The following is a 23,647-nucleotide window of genomic DNA, read 5'->3' as shown; positions in this document are numbered from 1 at the left end:
CTGGGAGGGTGACAGCTACACAGATAGAAACGTGAAGCTTTTCTTTCAGACTGAATGCAATGCAGCATCCCTGGCAGCTCAACACGCTTGCAGGAGAACCTTGTACCACCAAAAACGTAGTCCCCATTACGCTCTTTTGGAATCACAGCCATAGACTGTATTTTATGTTTACATGCTGCATTGAGCAGATCAGTGCATCATCATACAGCGATGCGTTTTCACATCCTGTCCTTTCAGACACTCTCTTTGCACATGACAAGATTGTGTGTATGTGTGTGTGTGTGTGTGTGTGTGTGTGTGTGTGTGTGTGTGTGTGTGTGTTTATTGGATATATAAAATCCCTGTCATCCTGTGTGATTAAAAGTGTCTGTGAAAGACAAGCTCAGACAAGTACGGTTAGGAGCAAAACTACTGAATGTGTTAAGACCTCACGTCCACATTATTGTGCCATTCTGAAGGATGTCTGTCTATTTACGAGCATAAAAGAAGTGTCTGCGCTTTCACTCTCTCTCTCTCTCTCTCTCTCTGCCTTTCTCAGGCAGGAAACTCAAATTTCATTACACAAACATCACAGAATGCAGAGAGCACATCAAACTCCAGGTCGGAGTCAGCATCATGTTCCCGACTTAAAGACACAGACAACGAGAGCCACACACGTAAACTATAAGCTGCTATCATTAGTTCACAAAGCACACATATTTACTGTAGCCTTGAAGCTAGTGGGATGTTATTCTGATTCAATTAGGCCTAAGATGTATGATGATAGCAGGTTGTGTGTGTGTGTGTGTGTGTGAGTACAGGCCGTATAGATCTGCACACAGAATGTGTGTCGACTATTGACAAACCCAGACATGGAATTAGTTTCAAATCCCATATGTTACATCACAATCAGATGAATCTGATGTATAAGCAACAATTAACGTTACCACCGGTGCTATTGTTGTTGTTGTTGTTGTTTCCAAAGCCTGAGGTTCTCGTTAGAGCCTGGGTTTTGCGATGTCACCAGCTACATTTTTGGGGTGTTAGTGGAAACGCTACCAATGACCTTGGACCTAAATGCGAGTACAGCCAAGTAGAGTAGGTACCATGCAGTGGAAGAGCACCAATATATGTCTCATATGGATTGTGGGTTCAGTGCAATCAAATATACCGTTTGTGTGTTTTCCCCAGCAGTAGCTTGTATCTCTGCTGTAAATAAGCAGACAGTTTAGTCTGCTTTCTGGAACACCTATGTGTCTCTGGCCTCACACGGAGCTATTTTAGGGCCTGGGTCAGAGCAGCCACCCCACAGGTGTGGCAGCAATGACAGGCTTCCAGTGCCCGCAGAGCTGAGCCTTGGGCGTGGACAGACAGGGCAGCTGTCCAGCCCCATCACACCGAGGCACGACGGGAATGCAGCAGCCATCTCAGTTAGCTCAGCTCAGAGAGTGAAGGGGAGGAGAAGAGAACGGGGGGAGGAGTTTGTTTGCCTGGATTCATACACTTGTGTGTGAGAGTGTGTAGCTACTACTGGAATAGCATTGGAAACAATAGAAATATTGACATGACTATATTTATGACATGAATATTACAGGGGCCACTGTTCAGAACTCACCCGCCAAAGTTTTGATACGTGAGCGCTCAAACAGCCGCGCTGAGCTGTTGTCATTGTCCAACTCCTCATCCAACAGCTCAAAACGCGTGTTGATGCGGCTGTACTGCTGCGTGATCTCAGCATTGTCAAAGTCGGTGGTGGTAGCCGTGGTTGTGGTCATGGCTGCCGGAGACACGGAGGGGGACGGGAGGGACAGGAGACCTCAGGAGGAGGTGCACTGGGGCAGAAGGGTGGTCTGAAAAGAGATGCAAGACAGTTATTCATTTATATGTCTTTAACATGGAAACACAAACAGGCCTCGAAGTGACCGGACAACCTTGTTAGACGTCTGAAATTCCATATTTAAAACAAGAAAAAGTCCTGAAGCTCATATTTTCCTAAAGTCTTATGCTTCTGTACTTTATCTGCCCACCTGCAGTTAGTGAACATACATCTTTCTAAACTACTGGCTGCTGCTAAGGTTCTGTAGTATGCAAACAAGTCTGAATTGTAAGGAATAGTTCAGTAAGCTCAGAAGTACTGTGTTTCTTATTAGCTGCTTAGCTATACACAGTTTATACTGTCTCTTTAGTAGAGCAATAAATGGGATGCTCTAGAGCAGCTGCATATGAACCCAATGATACCATGTCCAATGCCACGTGTGGGCAACATGGTATTAAACCCCCAGTGCTGAGCTGTGGAGCAGTAGAATTACATTTTCTGAGTGAAGGAGCGTCATCCTATACCCCTGGGATGAGCTACGGTGGCATTTGTAATAATCCAATAACTCACTCATGTTTATGTGGTTAATGCAATCGACTCTGACCAATACTGTATCTTATAATTCCTAGTGTTACAGTATCAAACACTCGCTGTCAGAAGAAAAACATGTATCTCCAAAATTTTAACGTATAAATATTTTACTTATTAAAAGACCTTATTACATATCAATGGTAGTCTGTGTGAAAAGATTTTTTGTAGCATTTCTATTGCATTTAATTTTATGACAGTCATAATATTAAAATGGCCTCATTTCTACAGCTCCATTGACCCTACAGGTGCACTTTATTTTTCTTAGCCCCCTTTCACCCTTTTCTTCAGTGCCTAGGACCCCCACAGAGCAGGAATGATTTGGGTTGTGGACAATTTTCAGCGCTGCAGTGAGTGTGTGTTGTGTCTGTGGTGGGGCTGTGGGGGTCCTGAGTGTTAAAGAACGGGGTAAAATGGGGCTAACAATGTACAGTCTGTAATTGTAGAGCTACAAAGTGCTCCTCTATGGTCAGTAGAGCTGATAAAATGGACAGTGAGTGCAGAAACAAAGAGGTAGTTTTAATGTATTGTCAGATTGGTGCATTGCTTAAACACCATGAGCACACGGCCTGAAACGGCATGAAACACTCAAACCACAATGGTCACTTCTCACCGGCCGCCATTTCCAACTCGCCAGGAGGGTGTGGGTGTGCGCGTGCCTCTGTGGAATGGCGGGTGAAGGTTAGCAGCTAAGATAGCTCATATCTTTGTGAGGCATGCCACTTGTGGTCGGCCTTATCGTCCCAAACAGGGGATGGGCAACCCCTCAGAGTAAACTAACGTAGAAACTCCACACAAGTTTTACAGGGCCAATTTACACACGTCTGCTCATGTCGTCTCTCAACATGGTTTAGGTTCCAAAACAGCTCCAGAGCTGTGATTCAGACATGAATGCTCATCACACATGAGAGAAATCAGGTGGTTTCACTTCACTTCAGCACCTAGAACACTACAGTCCTAGTCTGTTTGGCCCTTCAGCTGTTAAACTAGGAGCACTGAGCTTGTTATGACACCAGCAAGGCTGTGATCTATTAGCAGCTGGACCAAACATGCTGCACACACTCTTAGCTAAATATATATACTCATTTAGGTAGACCACAACTTTCCTAATATATTTCCCATTTCAAAATAGCAGACTGTGCATGGGCCTATACTTCAGCTCCTCAATAACAATATAACATTAATGTTAGCTAAAGCTGATGCTACTGAATCATTTATATATAATATCGCCTGAATTAGTACGATGACTAATGCCCCTGTAGTTTAACCAGGGTAAGATTAAAACACTTGTCTGCGAAGGATGTCTCCTTTTCAATTTGTGTTTGGCTACAAGGCACAGCAAGAACAAAAGAGACCAACTCTGTTCAGAAAGAGGCCCTGGTGCTGCTGCTTCTCCTCTCTCCCTCTCTGCCCTGTATCAGGGGCTTGCAGGGGGGATGTTATCAGAGAGTGACGCGCCCTCCTTCAGCGGGAATTCCCTTATCACAGCCCACAGAGCCCGCTCTTTCTATACGTTTACGCTCCAACACACGGCTCTCCAGAAGGGAGGAACATGTCTGAAGTTTTTAAGCACTAGAAAGTAAATGGCGAGAACGTAAGAGAAGAGTCAGTGAAGTAATCGAGGCTGTTTTTACTGGTGTTAAACTGGTGTTATTTTGGACGATACACGTTAGCTGTTGTCAGGAATAGCTATGTAACCACAAGCAGCAGTACAGTGTGTTGGTATAGTGGAATATTTATGACGTCTATGAAGGCGAGTGACTGAAACTGGAGTTAGGCCTGACTTGATTAGAGCTGCTGTGTACTCTGAGGTGCACAAGGGTTAGAAAGTGGTACGACAGTTCTGAACATTTGCAATGGTCTCCAAACTTGATACGTTAGTGCGGTCATTCAGGGCGGTCTGATGGGAAAAGGTCTTAGAGGAACATATTGGTGTTGATATGAAACACCTATAAATCCTACACGTTTTAAGAAGTAATGGTGATTATAGTAGAATCAAATATAAGGAGTGATATTTATATGATTTTCTCTACAACCCCAAATCCAATGAAGTTGGGATGTTGTGCAAAACATATATAAAAACAGGATACGATGATCTGCAAATCCTTTTCAACATTTATTCAATTGAATACACTACAAAGACAAGATATTTAATGTTAAAACTGATAAATTTATAGTTGTTTTTTTTTGCAAACATTCACTAATTTTGAATTTGAGGCATGCAACACATTCCAAAAGAGTTGGGACAGGGGCAATGTTTACCACTGTGTTACATCACCTTTCCTTTTAACAACACTCAATAAGCGTTTGGGAAAAGCTAACTTCTGAAGCTTTGTAGGTGGAATTCTTTTCCATTCTTGTTTGACGTATAACTTCAGACCCCAATCATTGTCGTATTTTGTGATTCATACTGTGCTACACATTTTCAATGGGAGACAGGTCTGGACTGCAGACAGGCCAGTCTAGTACCCACACGCTTTTACTACGAAGCCACGCTGTTGTAACATGTGCAGAATGTGGCTTGGTATTGGTATTGTCTCGCTGAAATAAGCAGCTACATTCCTGAAAAAGACGTTGATTAGATGGCAGCATATGTTGCTCCAAAACCTGTATGTACCTTTCCGCATTAATGGTGCATTCACAGATATGCAAGTTACCTACGCCATGGGCACTAACGGAACATTTCACCTCTGACCGGCCATTTCCATTTAACCCTGTGAGGTCAGGCATTTATTTTATTTTTGAGCCTTGCTGTTAGAGAAACATGTAACTTCAGCCCAAACTCATAAGCCATAAAGTCTGTTGTTGTTCTGTAAGCTGATATGAAAAGGAGCCTGGCCTGTTTGAAGGACTAAACATATATTAGATATTCATGATTTAAATATGGCTTTCAAGCATTAAGACTATTCTTTAGAGATGGTAATCTTCAGTCTCATGGACCACCATAACTCACAAAATGTTCTTTCAAAATTTGAATCCTGCCTTTTCCTTCAATGCACAAAAATTAACGACCTCCTTGTCTACAGATGCTAACATTTATGCCTCAAGACAAAAGAGCAGACCTTCACTCATACGTCTTAGGACATGAGACATGTTGGTATTGGGAACTGTCTCCTGAGATCTTGCCTAAGACAAAGTGATTTTAGTGCCGTTATTGTTGCCAGGGCCTTGCAGCTGCAGCTATTCCTAAAAGCAGATTCCCACTTGGATCCCACAGAGGCCATAAGTCAGGAGAATATGAATAGAAGGACAATCAATGGAAAACTATTCCTGGAGTATATTTACTGTAATTCCGTGCTGAGCTTGGCCGGTTTCCCTTATAAGGGGAGGCCCAGGCAGTGCACCAAATTTCATTGTTATTTCCAAGTCTGGGTGACAGCACACAGCTGTTTTTCTTTCACTGATATTGTGAAGCTATGCTGTTTATGTAACACACAAGAGTGTGTGTGTGTGTGTGAGAGAGAGAGAGAGAGAGAGAGAAGGGGGGGAATGAGGGAGGGAGCAATGGAGAGAACACAGTGAGCAAGATCGGGAGATAGAGGGAGGGCCAGAACTGCAGAGCGTATGTTTGTGCCCTCTGGTCTTTTCAGGAGTGTTGTACACCTTCAAAGTGAGCACCTGTGGGACATGTAGGTACTATGACAGCAGAGTAAAAGACGTATGGACCTACAAGTAGCAAAGTGCCAGCCAAAAGGGGATCCTCAGAAGCAAGGTCTCTCAACATTTTTCATCAGGTTCTAGCAGCAGAATTACCCTCAGTCTTAGAGATAACAGTGTAGAAGAGGGTGGGCTCACAGCAGTTCATTGTTGGCCTCCCCGTTCATGTGATATAACTGCTTATTAATATGTTTTAAGATAAGGAACCATGCATAAACCTTATACAAGAGGGGTGACATTTTTTTTTAAAAAGTGGTACTTAGTGAATTATACGTAAATTAATTCAAATAAAATAATTTAAATTCATTTTACACACAATAAATAGTTTAAGAAAAGAAACTGGACCTAATCTTGAGATGATCTATTACCAAGGCCTTTTAATCCTAGGCCTGAAGCACTGTGTGATCAGATCAATAGTTAGTAGCCCCAGGGGACTCTGCGTAATAGCCAGTAGGAGAAACTCAGAAGCACTCACCAGCAGTTTGGAGAGCTTTGGGCACGTTGCTGTCCCGGTTCTGTGGGCTTCCTCGAAGAGTATCCGCTGTTCAGGTCTGATTATAGACCCCAGAGAGGCGGAGGGCTGCGGGGGTCTGGAAGGGCATTGAGAGTGAGGTGGGTTTGTAAAGGCTCATTCCGCCTTGAGGGTTTAAAAATAAAGCGCCTGCGGACTGCGCTGCCTGGCTGCGCACACGACGCGCATTCCTCTCCACACACACTGCCTTTAAATGGCAGATAGGCGCTTCAGGACGCTACGCCCCCCAACCCCCTCTCACACGCACACACACACACACACAAGGGCCCTGCACTACTCATAGATAAGTCAAAACATTAAAGCTGCCTCCTTTCTGCAGTCACCGACTCTATATGTACACTTTGTAGTTCTACAGTTACAGATTGTAGTCCATTTGTTGCTCTGCATACTTTCTTTGCTCCCCTACACCCTGTTCTACAACCCCCATAGAACAGGTGTAATTTGAGAGTTTTTAAACCCCTCAGTGTCACTGATGAAGGATTAGAGGACGACCGACACACACATTCAGAAGCGGAGAGAGCTTAGCATATTGAACGACGACCGACACACACTGTGCAACGACAGATGAGCTACTGTCTCTGACTTTACATCTACAAGGTGGACCAACGAGAGTGGGGTGTCTCACAGAGTGGACACAAGGTTTAAAAACTCCAGCAGCCACTGCTGTGTCTGATCCACTCGCACCAGCACAACACACACTAACACACCACCACGTCAGTGTATTAATATTATTTGACACGGTAAGTGCTTTTGATAGCCCACTGTGGACAACTTATTCCCACAAAGTACAGGCCTGTGCTTTCTGGCCCGTTTATGGTCCACAGTCCTGTGGCAGAGAAACGGTGTTTTAAAGGAAGGTCTGTGATTGTGGGGAAACACAGTTGTCACTGGTTGTTTACATTCAGAAGCGGAGAGAGCTTAGCATATTGAGGACGACCGACACACACTGTGCAACGACAGATGAGCTACTGTCTCTGACTTTACATCTACAAGGTGGACCAACGAGAGTGGGGTGTCTCACAGAGTGGACACAAGGTTTAAAAACTCCAGCAGCCACTGCTGTGTCTGATCCACTCGCACCAGCACAACACACACTAACACACCACCACGTCAGTGTCACTGCAGCACTGAGAATGATCTACCACCACATCACACCTGCTCTGTGGGGGTCCTGAGCGCTGAAGGACAGGGGGAAAGGGGGTAACAAAGTATGCAGAGCAACAGATAGACTACAGTCTGTAATTGTAAGGCTACGGTCAGAGGAGCTGATAGAATGAACAGTGGGGTGATTTTAATGTTATGGCTGATTGCTGCATACGTGTTAAGACTAAACAAAGCCACTGAGACCAGAATGTGTGGAGAAACAGACGACAGACAAGAAATATGGAAAAAGTCAAATATATTTAAGAAAATAATGTTTTTGTTTATAAATAAAGGTATAAAATGTAAGAAAGCAGTTAAACCATCCACAGGAAAGGGGAACAAAAGTTATAAATTATTTTTTACAATTAAACAGAGGTTAGATATTATCGCTAGACTCAGAAAATAAATCTAACAGAGGAACAGAAAACAGAGGTAACAGAGGAAATCTATCTCATGTTTGAGTGGAAACAGGGCTTCACTTTTGGCGTCCGAACTGAACCACTGCATTAGTCGCATCCTAATTCGTGTAAGAAAAGCTTAGTCTATGAATCTGTGAACACAGCTGCAGTGTACACTGCTGTCACTGTAGCTACATCTCTTTCATTTCAATAAACAGATGGACATTTCAAACACATTTAATCACTAAAGTCTGTCTGCTGTAAAGCCATTTGGTTTCTATTAAAGATCCAAACATGCAGAGACCTGGGAGAGTACTGTACACTGTTATAATGCCTCTCATCGTATCTACTCTTAAAGGAACAGTATGTCATATTTTTATCTTGAAATTGCAGCATCAAAATCATTGTGATGCTTCTCTGAGCTCTTAAAGGGAGAATGGAATCTATGCCGTTGCTATTCTAGGCTCAGCAATGCAGAAACTGCACTGTGTCATTTTTGAGGAGGGTAGGAAACCACCACCCACCTCCATTGATTTCAGTACAGTGCTGTAAAAATTAATTACTCTAGGGGGAGCCCCAGGAGCAATAAACAAATCTTACCTAGAGTTTCTTTAATGCCGGACACAGACACCCTCCCATTCACCTTGTGGTTATGATTTGTTTCTACCTGATGTCTAACTAGAAGAGACAGCTTTGTCTCGTAAATATACACTCAGCTCCTTAAAGGCTGACGCTGCATCTTCACTGACATTTTCATTTTGCCATTTTGTGACACAGAGGCCTGAAGCAAGTTGTTCAAAAGCACTGAAGCTTTGTTCACACAGCAAATAGAAGTGGCCCAAATCCTATGTTTTGTTCAGTGGTTCACACTGACGATAATTAAAGGGTAAAGCTACACGTGGCTCACTGACCAGACACCAACACGGCACAGGTCTCTGATTTCTAATGTGAGAAATAGATCATAAAATAATTAACATGTAATAATGTGATTTAAAAGTTTGCTACAGTTTCCTTCAACAAAAGAAAGCTTATGTCAAAACAAATTGCATATTTCTTTAGAATAAAAAAAAAACCCATCAAAATACTTCTTCAAAGACATCAAACATCGGCAAAATTGTCATTAAAAGTACATTTTTAAAAGGGTTCTTTGAGGAATGCCACTGAAGAAAGACCATCCTTTCAGTGGATGGTCCTTTAAAACAACCATTTACAGAAATGAGAGATGAGAATTCAGTTCAGGGTCTCGGTGGGTCCAGGGCCTACCTTGAAATCATTGGGCGCAAGGTGGGAATCCACCCTGGAGGGGGCGCCAGTCCTTCACAGGGCAACACACACACTCACACCTACGGACACTTTTGAGTCGCCAATCCACCTACCAACGTGTGTTTTTGGACTGTGGGAGAAAACAGGAGCACCCAGAGGAAACCCACGCGGACACAGGGAGAACATGCCACACTCCTCACAGACAGTCACCTGCAGCAGGAATCGAACCCACAACCTCCAGGCCCAGGCTACCTGCTGTGCCACCTTGCTGCCCTAATGATGTAAATGATGAAGAAAAATGGACTAAACTGCGCTCTGTGCCATTGTCACAGTTTGTATTAATATTATTTGACACGGTAAGTGCTTTTGATAGCCCACTGTGGACAACTTATTCCCACAAAGTACAGGCCTGTGCTTTCTGGCCCGTTTATGGTCCACAGTCCTGTGGCAGAGAAACGGTGTTTTAAAGGAAGGTCTGTGATTGTGGGGAAACACAGTTGTCACTGGTTGTTTACATTCAGAAGCGGAGAGAGCTTAGCATATTGAACCAGGACAGTTTTTTTTACTCATTTACAGACACTGGTCCTTTGTAAAACACAGAGTGGATTTGAACCAGATTTGGAGAACTAGTAAATAGTAAGGAAACACTGAAGTTTATAAAAGTGTTCTTTTGATTACAATCATGAACGTCATCTTTAAGGAACTAAAAGATAGTGTGGTTCTTCAGTGGCACTGCTCAAGAGTTTGAGGCAAATTTCTTAAAGTGTATAGTATTAAACCCCTGTCTTATTTTGAAATTCATCTCAGTATCATACAATAGCTTTAGTGCAGAAAGGTAAATCACTTCAATGAACTAGTTTACGTTGATTTGTGCGGGTCACACACAATTTCCATAAACAATTTCTGTCGAATTCAAGTTTCAAATATTATAGCTTCAGTTTGGAAGCTCAGCTTCAAAACATTATAATGCTACGCACCTACAGGCCACTAGATCAGAATACCGATCCAAATACGCCTGGTTCTGATTGAGCTATGTACAGTTATTTACCTTAAGTACGTTTAAAAAAAAAATGAGAACAACGTCAGCGTTAATAAAAAAAAAACAAAAAAAACTCCTGCCCATGCTTTGGCCAAAAAAGCACCAATAAAAAAGAAATAAAAACCACACATATAACAAATTTAAATCATTTCATATAAACATGCCATCAGTGCTCAGTGGAAGAAATCAGATCAAAGAAAATGACGAGGTGCAAACTTTAGCAAAGACCTAAAGAGTAAGTGCTCATTGCTGTGTGGAACGCATCAGGAGACGGAGAGAAAGGAGTCGAGGTCAGAGATGACGGAGGCCTGCTTCCTGGCCACTGCACCCTGCAGCTTCTGAGGTAGAGACGGGCTTCCCAGGTCCACCTGTAGGGGGAGACACACGGTGTTCATTGATGAAAAGTTATGGTAACCACTTGAATCGCAATTTAAACGAGAGCAACATTTCAAACTGCAGGCAGGAGCTTACGTTTTTTTATTATATAATAACTAAAAGACATATTAATAATAATAATAATAATAATAATAATAATAATTTTTATTTGTGCAGCCCTTCCACACATACATGCAGCTCAGAATTCTTTACAGATTTTCTTTGTTTTAAAAACACAGCCGGTCAGAGTTTGATGGAGCGTAACGGTGGAAGCTTTACCTGCAGCAGATAGACAACTAAGACCAGGTCTCGACTCGGCTGCCGAAAGGGCTGAAGGATCCAGGCACTGGGAAACATCTCCCCACGAATGGTGTCCACACTGGGGCGAGGGAGAGACTCCTCAAATACAGACTGCATCGCCAACACCCACATATCCTCCTGAGAGAGAGAGAGAGAGAGAGAGAGAGAGAGAGGTTTTAGGAAGAGGAGAAATCAATAGAGAGAGAGAAAGACAGAATGAGTGGTGTATGGGAGAGAGTGAGTAAAGTAGAATGAAAGAGCGAGAGAGAGAGAAAATTGAGGGATAGAGAGTAACAAGTTAGAAGACAAGAAAAATGAGAGTGAGGAAATGAAAGAAAGGAAGACAGGACAGTAAAAGAGAGGTACAGAGAGAGAGTGTAAAGGTAAAAGTGAGAGAAAGTGAAGAAGAGAAATTAAAAACAGAAAGAGTAAAAAAGAGAAGATAGTAGATAGTAACAGGAGAAAAGAAAAGAAAAAAGAAAAGAAGGGAAACAGTGCAGGAGACATAAGAATAAAGAGTGAGAAGAGAGAGAAAGATGTTGTAAAGAAAAGAAAGAGAAAAAGAGGGTGTTATTCAGACTATCCAGCAGGGGGCAGATAACCCAAAAAGAGAAAAGCCCACCTGCTTGGACTCGGTGCTCAGACAGCAGAAATCTCTCGGCTGTTTCAGCTGACAGCTGGAGGGATCGGTCAGCAGGTAAACTGCAGAAAACAACACGACTGTTAGCCACAAACCCCACACACTCTCCTTCTCTGAATAAGGTTCCCACGTTTGGGCGGAACCGAAGGTGTTTGTCACCTAGTTGTGTGCTGTCATCTACTGGTCGTGTCCAAGCAGATCTGACAGACTCGTTATAGAGATGAGTCTTTGAGTGGTCTCGAATCGAACGCCACAGACTGGCCAGGGGTCTTTCTAGCACCATGGCTCCCAGAAATCCATGAGCAGAAGGTTTTGAGGAGGGTCTGTGGAAAGTCTGGACCCCTCGCTCTGTGCCCTGATACCTGCACAAAGAAACAAAAACGTGGGTTGTACATAGTGACTTTGAAGTAGCTCATCTGTCGCTGCACAGTGTGTGTCGGTCGTCCTCTAGTCCTTCATCAGTGACACAGGACGCTGTCGACAGGATGTTTTTGGTCGGTGGACTGTTCTCAGTCCAGACACTGAGGGGTTTAAAAACTCCAGCAGCACTGCTGTGTCTGATCCACTTGCACCAGCACAACACACTAACACTACAGCACTGAGAATGAACCACCTCCCACATCACAGGCTGTGACAGAAATGGCTCCCTAATCCCTCATTAGACATTTGCAATGCATCCTGGGCCACAGCTCATTGTAATGTTTACTATAAATTATAAGTGCATTGCCAGAGAATGTAGTGCCCTCACAATCACAGGTCCTCAGAGAAAAACATGGTGAGGCCCTTAATAGTGCCCTAAAATGTAAATAGGGAGCCTTTTCGGACACAACCCATAGGGTCCTGACTGTTTAAGAACAGGGTGAAATGGTGCTATCAAAGTATGCAGAGCAACAGATGGATTACAGTCTGTAAATGTACTTCACTTGACAAAACACTGACCTCCAGCCAGCTGCAGCCTTCCCTGCAAGCAGATTCCTCAAGTCTCCACCAGAGGCTAAATTGACCTGAGACACAGAACAGCAGATGATGCATAGGTTGCACATTTCATTTCACACAATTAGGACCAAAAAATGGACCTGATTTAGACTGATGTACCTCTGCTACGGCGCTGGAGAGAGTACAGTCTGCGATGTCCTGGTAAGACGTAGACAGAGTTGAGGGAGAGCCAAAGGAGAAGGTGCGCTGTCGAGCAGGAGGAGACGATGGAGAGGAAGAAGGCTGAAGCTCGCATCCAGAAGAGAAGGTTTCCAGGCGGATATCTGTGGAGGATTTCTGCTTAGATCGAATTCAGAATGTAGGAGTTGTACATCTTTACAGACAGGTCTCCACTCACCCTGAGCTGAGAGCCACGCTCGCTGAGCCTTTACACTCTGAGGAGGGATCAGGGGAGGTCGAGTTCTGACTCGGAAACCTGCATCTGGGACTCCAGTGATCTGGCATAAACATAAACAGACAAAAGAGGACCTTTAAATCACTGGTGATATCTGGTTTATCTCATATATCTCATATGGACACAGGATGATGTCTGCTTGGTTGATTATTCTCAGTCCAGCAGTGACACTGAGGGGTTTAAAAACTCCAGCAGCACTGCTGTGTCTGATCCACTCGCACCAGCACAACACACACTAACACACCACCACCACATCAGTGTCACTGCAGCGCTGAGAATGATCCACCACCACATCACACCTGCTCAGTGGGGGTCCTGACTATTGACGAACAGGATGAAAGTGGGCTAATAAAGTATGGAGAGCAACAAGTGGACTACAGTCTGTAATTGCACCACATCGTCTGACAGAAAATGTGCTTTATGGTCATTATATAGCAATGTTTAACCCATCCGTGGCAGTGAAAGCACACACACCCAGAGCAGCTACTGTAGGCATGGTTGTGATGTCACAACCATGGTGTGTTAAAAAATGACTTCAGCTCTTCAGTGAACACAGTGAAGCCCTCTAAATTGTTATATAGTTTTTGTTATTATACCGTACCTGTACTGGTGGTGAGGTACTGTCTTTCAGCAGAGCTGCGTTGCTGCTGTTGTAGCCAGATGTAGGTCCAGAGGAGAGACTCAGATTGGAACCAGTGCACAAAGTGCTATTGCTGAAACGTGTGTGAAGTCTCAGGTCGTCCTACATCAGCAACAGAGGAAAAAAAATAAAAATATAACATCCTACCCAGACTTTAATGATGTATAATGTTTAGCCTCGGTTTTCTGGGTCTCACTTTTACAGCCTGTGCGAGAGCCTGCTGCTGTAACCTCCTTTTCTCCTGCTCTGTCCTCTCACGCAGCCGCTCTCGGGCTCGGGCAATCTCCGTCCTGGCCTCCTCTCGCGCTCGACTGTAGTCCCGCAGCAGCACCTCAATATCAGACGGACACTGACCCTCCCTCCTCACTGGATCAGGAACTCTGGGAAGGGAGATGTGTGTCGATTATTTAGATATATTTTTATTTGGCCCTGTTCCTGTTTAAAATCAGAGCATTATGTTAAAGACAGAAGAGTCACACAATCTCTCTCACACACACACACACTTCAGCTGAACAGAGCCAAGTAAACAGAGCCAGTGTAAATGTAAAACATTTACCTATGCAACCCCTAAATATGAATTACTGATGTTCCTGGAACAGGTTTGCACCAGAAAAACCCTGAAAGGGGCATCCAGGAACCTTTGTTTATTTTAGTTATGTTCCCGGATGAATCCCATTGGTCTTTAAAAGGTCCTTGATATATTAAGTTTCCTAGATGAACCACAAAGACCCTACACTATTAAAAATAAAGGTGATACAAATGGTTCCTTTGAGCGACGCCATAAAAGAACCATTTTTGTTTAAGAGATGTGAGAGTGTGAGAAGAACCTTTTAGGAGTTTAAAAATCCATCACTGGATCTTAAGGTTTTCTACCCGTTTAAAGGTATCAGAAAAACTGGCTCTTTATGGAACAAAAAGTGGCATGTCTATGGTATCGCTCCGAGAGAGAGAGAGAGAGAGAGAGAGAGAGAGAGAGAGATCTCAGTATTCACCTGCTCATCTGCACTACTTCTTGGCGAAGCTGCTGCAGATATTCTCTCCGCCTGCTCGGCAGATCTGAGGGTCTCTGGGGCGTCACCTCAGGACCTGGTGGGTTAGGTAGCTTGCTGGGGCTGAGGCTTCGTGCTCGGCGGCAGTTTTGAATACGAGCCTCTCTCTCCTTCTTCAAACCATCAATGCTCCTTCTGTGCCTGAGCGAATAACAACAGAACATACTGATCATTTCTATATATTTATATATTATATTTATATATATACATACAGGGGTTGGACAATGAAACTGAAACCTGGTTTTAGACCACAATAATTTATTAGTATGATGTAGGGCCTCCTTTTGCGGCCAATACAGCATCAGTTTGTCTTGGGAATGACATATACAAGTTCTGCACAGTGGTCAGAGGGATTTGAAGCCATTCTTCTTGCAGGATAGTGGCCAGGTCACTACGTGATGCTGGTGGAGGAAAACGTTTCCTGACTCGCTCCTCCAAAACACCCCAAAGTGGCTCAATAATATTTAGATCTGGTGACTGTGCAGGCCATGGGAGATGTTCAACTTGACTTTCATGTTCATCAAACCAATCTTTCACCAGACTTGCTGTGTGTATTGGTGCACTGTCGTCCTGATACACGGCACCGCCTTCAGGACACAATAATTGAACCATTGGATGCACATGGTCTTACTGGTGCAATGTGCAGTTAATGAAGATTGGCCACCAGGCTGCTCCAATTTAGCCATGAAACCTCCCACACTTTCAGTTTCATTGTCTAACCCCTGTATATATGTAAAACATGCATGTATTATTATTATTCTATTGTAACTATAATATGACCATGGATTAGAACTGTACAGTTGGTAGCAGTCAATTGTTGGAACGTGATTAATTTCATATTAATTCTATATTTTCTCTTATACTTTGTTTAAGGTTACTGTGAACTCTTTCAGAGTTGTTTGTCTCTTCTCTGCCTGTGTATCATTGGTCTATAACCCTAAAGCTTGGGGGGAAAACTGTTTATGAAACAACTGAGGGTGATAATATTTTCTATAATGTGTGTATGCTCCCACTGACGATGGGAGAGGGTGACCAAGTCGGGACCTAGTAACATCTCTGTAAACTTTTCCATCTCTACTTTGAAGTAAAACATTCTTACTCTTTTCACAGGTGCGTGACTCTCTCTAATTCATTCTCAACAACCTCAACAACCACCGCAATCCAGCACAATGTTTATAGCAGAAAGTTACCTGTCATAGAGTTGTTGTCTCGTAGAGGTTTCAGTCTCCTCTCTGGGGCTGGACTGTAGCATCTTTAGAAGAGTGTCTGTCTCCCCCAGGCCATAGTGTAACTTGGCCTCTGTAAGTTCCACACTCAGATGTTGAGGACTCAGGTCCAGACGAACTGAGGCCAGAACCTGCTCCCGTTCCTTACGCAGTCTCGCGATCTCCCTTGTCTTTTTATCAGTCTCTGGCTTATGCCTAGACTCTGAATTTGATCTGCAAGTGTCTCGGGGTTTGGTGACACCCTCATTATTGAGCGGCTGTTGGCTGATGCCTGACCAGTTGGTAAACTTGTTGTGCATTGGCAGGTCTTCAGGAATCCTTCGGTCCTCCTTGGCAGGACTGGTTTGAGGGAGTGGATTGATGCTGAGCAGGATGTCTGTGTTGCACTCACTTGGAGCCAGTGACACCGCATCTTCCTCTTGGTGTCGGAGATGGCGATGGCTTAGATCACTCCAGCACTTCACTGAGTCTTGAGAGACCCTGTGGTTGTTTTGTAGTGTGCTCTGTGTGTGTTTTTGACTAATTGGTGTTGAGGACAGAAAAATATGTGGGCCATCATCTTCATGTTGCCTTTGCTCAATTGACGATGAGTGACTAGGAGATGGTGGACTACACAAAACAGGTTGTCTCATGCCTTGCTTGATATCTCCATGACAGAGGGGCCTCCCATTTTTTGAATATCTGCCCGTTATAGAGGTGCTCTCAGAGTATGGCTCATCATTTGTGGAATTGAGGTCACTAAGGTTTTGAAGAGACGCAGATGAAACTGACTGTTTTTCACACTTATTTTCATTCTGAACTTTATAAGAACAGTTAATCGGCAGTGCTTTAATTTTAACAGAGGACCTTTGTTTGCTATCGGGTGAGTTTTTGAAGCTCATTGAGATCTGTTTCTTATGAGGATTGTCCATATTTTTTGGCCCATGGTTTGGTAAGCATTGTGCAGGCTTTGCCTTCCCTTTCTGGGAGCAAGTCAGCACATCCACAGTGAGAATAGGTGAAGAGGCACGGTCCATAAACAAGACCTGTCTTTCAGGACAATACTTTGGTTTTGATTTCATTTGAAACACTTGTTTATCCTTTGCTAAAATCTCAGAGGTGCATCTGCCAAAGCATTTGGGAGAATTTTGAGGTGTTTGGACAGTGTTAGCTGTTAAGGCTTTGTGGTTGGGATAGTTCTGGTTTGGTAAAACAGTCTCTAGGGAGAGTACTTTTGAAGCAGATACTTCTACATTTTTACTCATTTGTTCAGAGGGAGTTGGGGCCTTGGGCCTCAAGTCAGGCATGCTTTTAATAGTTTCAAAACTCTGTCTAGTTTCATACTGATCTGGCTTCGAACCATTGCAAACATCCGAGCCAATCACTTTGACAATAACGCTGACCTCGTGAGATTTTTTGTTCTGCAAAGATGGACTTTGAGGGACAACTTTGCTCTCTTTCATTAACAGTGGAGCTTCAGTCTGGATCCCAATATCTACGGTAGTTTGTGTGGAACCATCTCTCTTAAGAAGTTCGTCGGAGTGAGTCTTTAACACTTGGCTGCAATTTTTAACTGGATACTCGTATTTCAAGTTCTTATCTCCTGTTCTCATGCACTGAATGTTCCCTAGGAGGTCAGATGTGTTGTGAATCAGCTCAGAGAGATGTTCAGACATATTCTGGAGGCTTGCCCATGTGGTTGGTTGTTGCTGTTTGGACACATGATCGTGAGCGCTGCTCCTTCTGTGTCTACTTTTCTTCTTCAGTTCCTCATCAAGAAAGGACGTCTGTGTGCCACTGTCACATTTTCTTGATTTCTGATGAACACTTTCTTGAGTTTCATGTTCAGAGGAGTAAACAAGAACTATTTCATCCACTTGGCCCGAACTGTGGCCTAAGTCGGAGGTGTCATTGTAAGAATCGCAGCTTGTAGCTTCTAACGTCTTATCGCTAGAAACCAAGGAGGTATGATGGACGTCCTTTGAGAGCTGAGACGTATGCTCTTTAGAATCTTCAACACTGCTTAATGTGCTAGAAAGCCTTTTGTCTGTTGCATAAGTGCTCAAATGAGAGTTGAAAGGAGAATTCTGGATGTTCAGACCATTGTCCACACTGCAACATCTGGTTATGCGCTTATCACCGACGTCAAGCTGAGATACCTGGCTGGATATGTTGACAGCACTTCCAAATGCCTGATTTTTGTACACAGATTTTAGCAGCTCCTCACTCTTCCTTGCATGAATAAAGGGGTTGATGTCACTTGAAGCAAAATGCAGCACAGGTTCTCCATTTGTCATAGGACTCGTCTTGAGTGACTGCTGTCTTTCAGGTGAAATAAGTTTAGAAGATGAAGAATTGCTACAGTGTTTCTTTGCTACATTTGTGGGGAGATAAATGGTGACCTCTGGACTAGTGCCTGCCTCCAGAGAGGCGTTTCCTCTTGACTCTACAGGTTTTGGACTAACTGCAGAGAATGAGGATATATGCTGTTCACTAGATGAGAGAATCCTTGATCTATTCTGAGCAACATTTGGTTTTCTAAGAACAGCAATGGCACTTCTGCCTAGATTGGCACTGCTACAAGAATGGACTCTGGTTATGCCTATATCATCCAAGGATGAATCAGGTGAGTCTGTAGAAGAACTCAGAGGGGCTGTAAAATGGGCTCGTCTGTACTTTCTTGGCTTTACTCTCTGTCGGCTGTTGTTACAACTGCAACAGCTTGATCTTACACTGATAATTCTTGCATGATCTTCAGCCGAGGTGACTTTTTCAGTGGAACGAGTTATGTCATGATGAAATTTGTGTTGGTCTACACTGAATAATCCAGCTTTCTCAGAAGAAGAAGAAGAAGATTTGAGGTCAGGTTTATTTGCCATTCTCGTGTCTAGCTGATTTGCACCTTCTGCCAAATCTGCAGAGGCAGTGCAGATGGAAGATTCTTGAGCTTGCAGCTGATTTAGTGACTGCTCTGCTTGAAATGTTTTGGACTGTGCCTGAATCTTGGTTCTTTGATGCTTGTGATCACCATTACAGATTGTTTGATCTTCTGGCTGAAGACAGTTATAAGTTGTTCCATTCATAGCCATCACCCTTTGAAAAGTTTGGTTGGTTTGATTGCATGGCTGTGATGGAATACAGGATTTGGATGGAGCCTGACCTGATACAGAAGAAGTGGATTTTGCAATACGTTCTCCAGAACAGGCGCTGTTTTTCAGAGCCCTTGATTTGTTATCTTTACTGTCTTGAAAGGAATTAGTGTCCTGCTCAACACAAAGATGACTTTGGCTGTTAACAATTTGATATTTTCCAGACCTCTCCAAGGAAGCAGAGTCTTGATTTGCTGCATTGTGTGATGATCTACAAGCAGAGGTCTGAAAGTTTCCACCTGCTTTATCAGAAAGTTCTGGCATCAATAAAAATTCAGTTTTCATTGAATCGGTGATGTCATCCATGTATGATTTATCAGGCATGCCTTCTATGTTAACCTTCCCAGATGTAGCATTATCTATATTGTCCTCCATGCGATGCAAGACCTGTAGAGCACCATTTTCTTGCAGAGAACTGGGGAATTCTGGAACGCTTCTTGCAACAGGAGGTACTTCACAGTCTTCACTTCTTATAGGAGTACTTAAATAAATAGGAGCTGAAGTATGCCATGCATTTTTGATGGATGTAGTATCTGATTTGTTCAGGGCACAGTGATCTCCTGTTTCATCTTTTGTAATATCATTAAATGTGATAGACTCAGGACTTGGGTTCACTTCAGGACAAAGCTTATATGCAGACATCACTGTTGACTGAGTGAGTAAGCTCCTATCCTGTACCATTTTATCAGTTAAACCATTCTGATAAGCAGTAGTTACAGAATCAAGATGATCGCAAATTGGTTCAGGGACAGTGAAATCCACAGTAAGGTCCTCCACTGAAGGACCATTACTTATGAGATCACTTTCTTTGTTGTGTATTAATGTTTCTTCCCCTGTGTAACCCCTGAATAAATCTTCCTCTCTTAGACTACAACTTGTCCTTTTTGTTTTGGTGTCATCATCAACAGGAGACTCTGTTGTACATGGATATATCAGGCAACTCTTGCAAGATCTCATCTTAACTTCATCAACATTACCATTATCTATGCCTGTTGCTGGGAATCTACTTCTGTTTGTTTCAGTTTCTCTATTCACTTCTTCACCCCCATCCACATCCAGAGACATACTGAGGTGTTCTTTCACCACTTCTGATATCTTCTCACTTACTGCCCAGCCAGTCTTTTGACATTTTCCTTCATCAAACATTTGACTGTCAGTAACCTCATCACAAGCTGGATCATATTTGACCTCTTTCATAATTTCATTTTTGTTCACAAAATAACCAGATATATCCTGTTTCTGGGGGGCTGTAAATGCAGGTGTGACAGCTGAACAAATGCTGTTTTGGTTCAGGGTGTTTCTATTCACATTGGGCAGTGTAGCATCTAGCTCTAAGTTTGCCTTTGTGTCGACACTGGACAACCGGGCAGGGATCTGTTTTTCTATTGATAGTTTTTCTGTTGTGTCTCTTCTGATATTAGAACTGTCAAGGTCCATTGCCTCTGGATCCTCCACAACAAAATCACTCAGAGCATGTGCTTCTACACATTGTCCCTTTGGATGCTGTGTGGACACATCATGACACAGTTTGTTCCTTGGCCCATCAAAAGCCGCATGGTCTTGCTTGACATCACAGTGCTTAAAAATATCTGCCTCTTCACTGGGGTTATCTGGCTTCTTGTACATCGTAAAACTGCCATTTTTGGTATCTCCAGTAACAAGGACCTCTTCTGTGAACGGCACATCAGTCATATCTTTATACTGTAATATTTTTCCATCATCCACAGACTTTTCTTTATGACTGTCTGAATGCGGAGTCTCAGATAAAACCTCATAATCTATGTCCACACTCTGCATAACTGTGTGATGGAATTCCCCATTTGAAGATGTAAAGGATTGGTTGTTGGTATGTTCTGAAACAGCTGGAGTTTGAAGAGCATGATCACAATGTTGGAGTTCTAGAGATACATGTCCGTCATACTTTAAGACACCATCAAGCTGCATTTTTTGTTTTGACTTCGTAAGCTCCTCTTGTGATGCATACTTTTTGGTAGAGGATCTCTCAGCACCTGAGGTAATGATATATGCTTCATTAAAGACATTGATTTGCATGTCCATACCAAGGGATTTATCTTGGGAACGTCCCAAAGAACCTGGCACAAGATCTCCCTCTTTGGAAAAAGCACTGAAAACATCAACACCATGACTTTGCAGTGGCAGTGATTCTTGTGGAACTTCATTATTAATCATTGGGGCATCTTTTTCATGAACATCTATAGAAGCATTCTTCATGCTTTCCATGCTGCAGGGCTCTCCTGAAGGACTGTGCATCCTATAATTACTCAACAGCAGATGGTTCTCGTGCAACAGGGTGCTTTCTTGCCTGGGACATGGTTTAGAGTCTGGGTCACTACAATAAGAGTCCAAGTTAGACTCCATTTCAGAAGATACTTGGCCTGAACCCTTTATAGTATCAGAGCGAGGTGATATTTGGTCTTCAGACTCATTGATTGTAGAAGATAGATCCAGGCAATCTGAGCTTTGGCTGGAATTGCTCTCTGCTGGCTTGTGGAGTGTCTGCCTCATTAAGCTTTCTGAGACTTTTAGGCTTCGTGGACTATCAGCTGCATCTGTGGAAGACCAAGCATCAGTAAGTACAAGTAAATTCTCTGGATCTTTGACACTAGTATTACTTGAGGGCCTTGAATCGATCTCTGAGATATATGAGCACTCCTTTGCCCCTTGAGACCCATTTCGCCTTACTGGCTTAAGCCTGCCACATAGACTCCAGAAAGCCTCTGCAGGCATCTCTTTGGGTTTTTCTTTTTCCTCTTTAGCTGCCGTTGATGGAGAGCTCAGTGACGGCTGGAAACTATGACTCAGAGAGTGGCGAGGCTTCATTGCTTGTCTTGCAGTAATGTGTTTCCCACTACTCTCCATAACAAGCGAGTCCTTAGACATCTGACTGTCCTCACTTTCTGCCTCGCTTGGCTCACACTCCTCCCGCTTCAGCTGCTCTGCCAAAACCATGGCGTAAGCTGATGAGAGGGAGTCGACTGAGAAAAGACTGTCACAGTCTGAAGAGCCATCAATGTCTTCCTCATCATCATTCTCTTCGCATCCAGTCAGTTCTTGCTGCATCTTGACCCACTTCTTGGTTTTCTGGGTCAGGGTCTCAGCACTGTGCCACCGTCTCTGCATCATGTCTTTACCTGAGATCAGCTGCTCCAACCCTTCACAAGACACTGTTGTTTTAATAGAGCACTTCTGAGGCTTCGTCTCAGTCTCTCCCACAGTGGTATTTTTACTTCCTTCCCCGACAATCTGAGCTTTAGCCCTGCTAGTAAACTTCCCACCTCTGCCACCTCGCAATCCTAAAGGAGGTTTCCGGAACACCCTCGATAAGGCTATCTTTATTCCAGAGCCAACTGATCGGGAAAGAGCTTTGCGGATTCTCTCCAAGCCCTTACTTCCACCATGGGTTACATTCTTTGCACCCCTGGAGGAACCTTTTGGTGCATGTGATTGTTTTATTATCGGTAGAACCTTTTGGGTGTCCCCATTATTTGAATCCACTGCAGACTGTGCGGACACACAATTCCTTGCCGACACTTCTGGCTGAGAAGTCAGAGTTTTCCTCTCTATCATTTCACAATCAGGTCTCTCTTCCTTCTGCAATATTTTGAGGTTCTCAGAGGAACCCTGTCTACTGGACGTCCCTTGACTAAATCTGGAGGGCATAGTGTTGGAGCGGCCACGCGTCTTTTGATCAGGTAGGCATTCGTCAGACACCCATTTCCTGGGACAGGTAAACTCAGACAGAGATGATGTGGACTCTGATGATCTGTTTCTTCGGAGCAATTGTCTGTGGGGACAAAATAAATAAAAAAGGGACCTGGATTATTATTATACATCACTGTTTAGACTCAGGATATTTTTGAAATCATAGAGATTTGGCAATTTGTTGGTGAATTAGCTTTCCATTTTCATTGCTCTCTGTTTCAAAAGCAGTCTCCTAAACATAACAACATACAGGACCCCACAGCAGCATGCAGTAGGCTTTCTTTTTGCGTTCTGTCAGTTTTCTGTGTGCTGCCCATCTCAGAAAACAAGGAATAAAACGAGACGTTCTGCCCGGCTTCTGACGTTAAGTGCAGAAACTTTATCATTGCTCCGCCCCTTAGTCTGAGTCTGTCCAATCACTGCGCTGGACCCACATTTACAAGACGAGGTTAAATGCAGCAAAACAGACACAACGAGCACGGAGAAATAAGAGCACTGACTAAAAACGGAGAAGAAAGAAATCAGAGCCTAAAACCAGCTAAAAACCAGAGCTTCTGCTCCTCTCTCCTCACTGCTGTGCACTCAGGGTCGGGGTGAACAGCAAGTGGCTCATTATCATTTAAAGGAACAGGTGCTGAAAGCGGATGTTCTGAACAGGGCTGTTTAGACAGGGGGAGAACACTGCTGTGGGGCTCATGGGGTTTGGGCCAAAGCAGTTCTGAGATGTTTCATTAAGAATCAGAACAGTCATTTTCTGCAAT

General features: G+C 43.5%; 1 protein-coding gene across 1 annotated transcript in view; it reads right to left on the bottom strand.

The window, feature by feature from the left end:
* Positions 1-7,970: 7,970 nt before the first annotated feature.
* stard9 (StAR-related lipid transfer (START) domain containing 9) overlaps positions 7,971-23,647 on the bottom strand; it is a 46,907-nt gene continuing 31,230 nt past the window's right edge. Inside the window, exons 22-32 of the mRNA XM_066674757.1 lie at positions 16,000-22,968; positions 14,753-14,950; positions 13,957-14,140; positions 13,722-13,862; positions 13,064-13,163; positions 12,826-12,989; positions 12,670-12,734; positions 11,890-12,092; positions 11,713-11,792; positions 11,070-11,228; positions 7,971-10,783 (exon numbers count right to left, since the gene is read on the bottom strand). Coding sequence (XP_066530854.1) covers positions 10,679-10,783; positions 11,070-11,228; positions 11,713-11,792; positions 11,890-12,092; positions 12,670-12,734; positions 12,826-12,989; positions 13,064-13,163; positions 13,722-13,862; positions 13,957-14,140; positions 14,753-14,950; positions 16,000-22,968 — 8,368 coding nt within the window. The 3' untranslated portion in view covers positions 7,971-10,678. The remainder of the gene's footprint in view (positions 10,784-11,069; positions 11,229-11,712; positions 11,793-11,889; positions 12,093-12,669; positions 12,735-12,825; positions 12,990-13,063; positions 13,164-13,721; positions 13,863-13,956; positions 14,141-14,752; positions 14,951-15,999; positions 22,969-23,647) is intronic.

The sequence above is a fragment of the Hoplias malabaricus genome, chromosome 1 (genome assembly GCF_029633855.1).
Source record: "Hoplias malabaricus isolate fHopMal1 chromosome 1, fHopMal1.hap1, whole genome shotgun sequence".
Lineage (NCBI taxonomy): Eukaryota > Metazoa > Chordata > Actinopteri > Characiformes > Erythrinidae > Hoplias > Hoplias malabaricus.
Note: the sequence above shows the minus strand (reverse complement) of the source record. Positions and strands in the feature narration are given on the sequence as shown.